The sequence below is a fragment of the Notothenia coriiceps genome, unplaced genomic scaffold (genome assembly GCF_000735185.1).
Source record: "Notothenia coriiceps isolate Sejong01 unplaced genomic scaffold, NC01 NC01_scaffold00029465, whole genome shotgun sequence".
Lineage (NCBI taxonomy): Eukaryota > Metazoa > Chordata > Actinopteri > Perciformes > Nototheniidae > Notothenia > Notothenia coriiceps.
The window spans coordinates 7,200-13,132 of record NW_011362166.1 but is presented as its reverse complement, the minus strand read 5'-3'; the positions used below and the strand labels follow the sequence as shown (position 1 = coordinate 13,132).

The 5,933-nt window shown below is 41.1% G+C and overlaps 1 protein-coding gene across 1 annotated transcript in view; it reads right to left on the bottom strand.

Annotated features, from left to right (window-relative positions):
- sap130a (Sin3A-associated protein a) overlaps positions 1-5,529 on the bottom strand; it is an 18,296-nt gene extending 12,767 nt beyond the window's left edge. Inside the window, exons 1-7 of the mRNA XM_010786694.1 lie at positions 5,332-5,529; positions 4,549-4,672; positions 4,202-4,464; positions 3,637-3,804; positions 3,422-3,548; positions 2,696-2,808; positions 2,481-2,605 (exon numbers count right to left, since the gene is read on the bottom strand). Coding sequence (XP_010784996.1) covers positions 2,481-2,605; positions 2,696-2,808; positions 3,422-3,548; positions 3,637-3,804; positions 4,202-4,464; positions 4,549-4,660 — 908 coding nt within the window. The 5' untranslated portion in view covers positions 4,661-4,672; positions 5,332-5,529. The remainder of the gene's footprint in view (positions 1-2,480; positions 2,606-2,695; positions 2,809-3,421; positions 3,549-3,636; positions 3,805-4,201; positions 4,465-4,548; positions 4,673-5,331) is intronic.
- Between the last annotated feature and the right edge of the window lie 404 nt (positions 5,530-5,933).

Below are 5,933 nucleotides of genomic sequence, written 5' to 3'. Positions count from 1 at the left end.
CAGTTGAGTAACTTTTTGCATTTTAAATAACTGTTTTGGATGTGTTCCGGTCAGGCTTTCGTCCAAACCACAGCACTGAGACTGCTCTTGTAAAGGTCTTCAATGACATCCACTTAAACACAGACAGTGGCAGAACTTCAGTGTTAGTATTATTAGATCTCAGTACTGCGTTTGACACTGTTGACCACAACATATTACTAGACCGACTGGAAAACTGGGTGGGACTTTCGGTAACAGTTCTGCGTTGGTTAATCCACTTTGTCTGTGTCACTTTGTTTTTATTGGTGATACTAGGGCCGGGACTTTAACGCGTTAATTAAGATTAATTAATTACACAAAAATGAACGCGTTAAAAAAATTAACGCATTTTAATCGCACTTATTTTTGTACCGCGGAACGTTTCTCACTGGATGAGTTTCAGGGGTACCGATTATACTGGAGCACCAACTAACGTTCATGACTTCAGACAACAACAAACCACAGTGAACAATAGTCAAACTGAACGAAGAAGCTGATGTGACCCTTTGGTTGGCCCCGTGGATGGGACATTTGTTTTAAAAAACGGACGGATGGAAGCGTCGATAAGAGCACGGTTGTTTGCAAATTATGCAAAAAGGAATTGTGTATCACCGCAGCCATCAAGCCTCAAGTATCACCTCAATGCAAAACTATAGCAGCTAGCGTGGAAGCTAGCGTGGACGTTAGCCCGACTCGGAGTACAAGGACCCCACACCCAATTCGCGTTGATCAAACAGTGGCCTATGCAACAGAGAGATTTTATTTTTCATCAGGATATTGGAAGAATAGGAGGGATTGAGGTCAATCACTGGCACTTTTTTATTTTATTTTAAATGGTACAGTACACTTTATGTTGAACTATTTATTACGTTGTTGGTGCAACTGGCACTTTATGTTGAACTGTTTATTGTTTTGGCCAAGGTTATTGAGAGAGTTGGACTGAAATGTATTAGATTTTTTAAATCAACTGTTGGTAAATCAACAAAGTCTGTTATGGCCTCTGAAGCAACAGAGAGATGTTTTCTAATAGTCAGGGTTTCCTATGTTCTGAATGTACTTGAAAGTATTGTGTTTTACTTAAAAAACAAAGTGTTATAGTTTACAGAAGGTCTACCTACCTATAGGCTACCTGAATCTCTGAAATGTACTATATTCCTAAATATGCTATTGCTACACTTTATGGCAAAAATTGCACTTTTCTGTTGGTCTTGGTTAAGTACATCCTTGAAAAAAATAAACAATGTTTTGTTGCTTAAGCTTATGTATTCAGTCATTATTCAATGGTATACTAAAATCCATGTGAAAAAAATTGCTTCTCACTGTTCTCAGGTCAAATATTTATATGTGATTAAAAATGCGATTAATTGCGATTAATTAATTACAAAGCCTGTAATTAATTAGATTAATTTTTTTAATCGAGTCCCGGCCCTAATATATATATATATATATATATATATAGACATCTACGTTTTTTGTGCCCCACCACTTTTGTATATATAAAAACGCTACTGCGTACTGCGCCGAAGCTTCGGAGCGTGGTTCGAGTAATCCAGGATTTTGGTGAAGCGTGTATCAAGGCTTGTATCGTTTTGGGCCAGTGACGTCATCGATGACAAAAGAAGCCTCGCTGCCCAACAATACAGCATGACTGCTTCAGATCGGTTGAACCACTGACACCTCACAGTTTTACAACACTCATATTACCCCTCCTGTACCCGGGCCCGATGCCACAATGGGATTAAGAGAGCTCAGACCCTCACTTATACCCACCCTGAAGATTGTTTGTTTGTTTGTCAACACATCACTTAGTTTGGTTTCATAACCTGCTTATTTTTCGAGGTTTTAAATACAAGTTTGGCACCAAATTACACATCCCAATTAAAGAGACTACAGACAGAAGGGAGAAGACCAGTGAGAAACAGAAATGCAGGAACGTGCTGATTGGCTAAGAGTAAGACAAAGTATATTAAGTGTAAAGTAATGCTTCAGTGTTTTCAGGTAGAACCAGCATATGGGCTGTTGCTCAGCTGGAAGGCTTTTGACTTTCAACCACAGGGTCCCTGGTTCAACGACTGGTCAGTATATATTTTTTGTTTTGTTTATAAAAGCATCAGCTAAATGCAATAATGTTTACCAGCCTCCTTAGGCTTTTCAATCACTCAACAGGAATATATACAATACTGATACAAATTGATTACATGAAAATATGATTCCATGTTCATTGTTTAGAGTTATTCTAAGGCTTTACTCATTGGGATAACAGTTCAAGAAAGACCACACTGTTGAGATGTCATATCTGCCTGTTTTACACTCTTTGACCAACGTTGGTGTTCAAATAAAGCCTCATGAGATGAGCCCTTTTGCGAACCATATGGTTGGAAAGCTTCAAAGCTTCATAAGGCTTCATCTCGCCATCACTTGTACTCAGGTCCTCCCCAATACATTGTTGGACTGCTACTTACCCATGGGCCACCTCTGCGGAGTGTGTGACTGTCGGGCTGATGACCGGTGACTGGGTTCTGGTAACTGAAATGGGGGCCACCACAGTTGGAAGCACAGCTGTAGATGTGGTTACAGCAGGGCGGGACTGTGGGAAAAGTATATGATTAGACAAAATGTACTAAAAGGATTTCAACATAAAATCCAAACATGTTCAGATTCAAGTATATCCAGGTACCTGAATAGTCTGGTGTATGATGTGTTGCACTGTGGGCCCGGGGCCCGCGCTGGCTCCTGTGGCCGGCCGCAGGACCGTTTTGGAACTGGACATAACAGCTGCTGCAGCAGCCCCTACAGGGAGGAGGGAGACTATTGAAGGGATATGCAGTGCTAGAAACAAACAGTTAAAGGACAACTAATGTATTTAATGTAAGGGGTGCAAAATAAGACTATATATATAAGAATTTATATCGTAGTATGTTTTGGGATTTTTGAGGTATTGTAACACCGTATAACAAAATGAAAAGGGATACTTCCATCAGAACACCATCCCACCACCTTTTACTCTATTGGCAATATAGGGCAACATGTCACATATTTATTTTAATGATGTGTATATCTACATAGTAAAGAAAGTGAGGTTGATGGCTGTGAGTTGATTTGTTGAGGGAATTGTTATGCTTAGTAACAATGAGCTGTGCAATAAAAAAATATATGAGGAAAGATTTTTTTCAATCTGCCGTTCTGTTTTATTATTTGAAAGTTTTTTCACCTCTTGAATAAAAGGTGCCAGGTCATTTGTGATTTGATTTACCACAAATATACCCTTAAAGCTGGGAATGTACATCTTTGAAGAAACGTAATGCTAACATAACCTTTTACAACTTAACCGACATGAAGAAAGATGTAAAATGTATAATAAACAAACAGGCCTGGCATTCCGTTTTTATTAAATGATGCATACCTCGGGGTAAATGGGATGTGAACGTCTGGGGGGGGACTGAAGGGGTCCCGACCTGCAGAGCAGGGGCACTGCCCCGTATGATTTGAATGCTTGCTGGCATCAGGTGGTGTAAGTTGCTAGGGTGACCCTAAAACACAATAAAAGAAGCATACAGCTTTAGTCATCAGCAAGAAAGAGACAATGAAGACACCACAGCCTGAAGACAGTGAACTCACCTGCTGACCGCTGATAGTTGCCACAGGAATAGATTGGGTTGGAGGCATACCGCTTTCCATGGTGACAGTTAAATGACCAGGCACTTTGGGGGGGATGGGGATATGACCCTGGTTTGAAGCTGGTGCTGGGGCAATAAGACGACTTGGCATTGGTGATTTCAGGACAGCCTAAAGACACAAAAAATAATCGGTTTATTGTAACACTGAAGGGTGTTAAGAACATTATTAGAACATGTTGAGTGAAATCAATAAAAGGAATATCAAACAACATCTTGAAGGAGAACAATGTTACATTTTTATTTAAAACATTGTTTAAAGGCTAGAGTTTGCACATGGCCCCTTTTTAAATTAATTGGTGATATTAAGCTAAAAAATAAGCTTGCAAAGTTCCTCAATTTGAGACCTTCGTTCGGATTTAGTAAAAATAGAGTAGTAGGTTTATAAAAGAAAAACAATCCTACGAATCTGGTTATTTTTTATATTTTCATCTCCCAATAAGGGTGGTACATACTTTCCGATTCACATGTATACTACAGCTTTGAACAGTTACAGATGTAAACATCACCTTCATCTGCCCCTCTGTGAGGATTGCAGGCTGGCCCTGAGGGAGGTGCACAGGGGGGGCAGGCACAGTCACAGGAGTGCCAGGCTGGATGGACATAGTTTGGGGGGCAGCTTGTGGCTGGCCGTGTGTCTGTACTTGTGGGTAGGGTCTGACCACCATGGTCTCCTGCTTCTCATCTCTGGACGCCAAGGCCCCCCCGCCCCCAGCAGGTGGATGATCCTGCTGTCTATCAGCATCCCAACTGCTGTCAGCATCTGGACCTGCTAAGAAAACATGTTAGATTAAATAGGCATCTCCCTTGCCAGAAATTAAGCAACTAGTGAGTCATTGCTGTGAGGATCAGTTACCTGCTGCATTTGACTGCTGATTGATGGACACCAGGTTTCCAGCCGCGGGGATCTGAGGGGCTCCCCCGCCGGAAGCAGGCAGCCCGTGTCGGGGGAATTGCTGGGAGCTCATTTTAACTATAACCTAAAAATAATGTTAAGATTGGAGATTAATTAACTGCAGCAGCAGTCATATCTAATATATAATTAAGGTTTAAAGTCAGAACAATTGCCTTCCCTTTATGAAACATGCACGACGGCTACAACAATAAGAGCATATCAGTGTTAACCCTTTAGGGGCGGCGCGGGGACATAAACAGACTAATGGAGCGCTGCTAGTAGTACCAAGCAACCAGCCAGTTTACCAAAAGGTGTGAATAAAACGGATACCGTTATGAATACAAATTACTATAAAAAACAATACATTGTTTTAGACCTTTTGTTTACCGTTATATGGTTAATAACATGACAGAATTGCTCGACAACAACTGTTTCGAAGCTTATCAAATACCATCTTTATGGGCACTTTAAAAAACGACTTTTCGACTGCCTGTTTCAAAATAATCAAACGCGATACCTGCTCGGTCACATAGCCCACACTATGGGCTCTGGTTTTGCCCCGGTAACCTTAAAACTAAAAAGCTACCTTGTTAGCCAGCTATGTTAGCTAGCAGCAGGCTAACGTTAGAATCGCTCATCCTGCTGTCGGCTGCTTTTCATGTTAAATGCCTGAAGTTGTTCAAACGGCGTATTGTTCATATGGCTAAGCAAACGAGCATGTATCTTCGTGTGTGCAGATGTTACCGTATCGTGGAAGTACTAGGCAATGGTCGATTTGTGGATTACAATTTTTTCCATTCGTCTTTTCTTTTTTCCAACATGTAAGCCGGAAGATCGGCCAAGAACAACCGTCCCTCCCTGTGTCTTTCCACCAATTGGATAGGAGACTCTCAGATTGCTGACCAATCGTAGCAGCCAAAATGTTAAACTGCACTAGGGGGGTCGCTAGGAATGGCAACACCAGTCCACGGAAGTAGCCGAAGTAGCACCGGAGCTAACCTCGATCTAACCGGTTAGTAGTACTTCCAGTTGGCCACGGTTAGACACTGCACTGTGAATACTAGGCTACTTTTACAATGCAAAACAATATTATGCACACACGTGCGTTGTCGTACATGGCCAACGGTAAAGGACGTCCTCTGACGGCAAATATGAAAGTAAATATACACTCAAGTAAATCTCTGGCATTCAGAATACAGAAAAAAACTAGAGATAGGCCTATACTAAGTAATTCCAAATTGAAATGAAGGAACATTTCTTAAGAGTTACATTATGTCATGCTGTTTGGATATTATTATGCCACAAGGGAGAATTATACTTTTGTGACAACGGCCTACATAGCATAG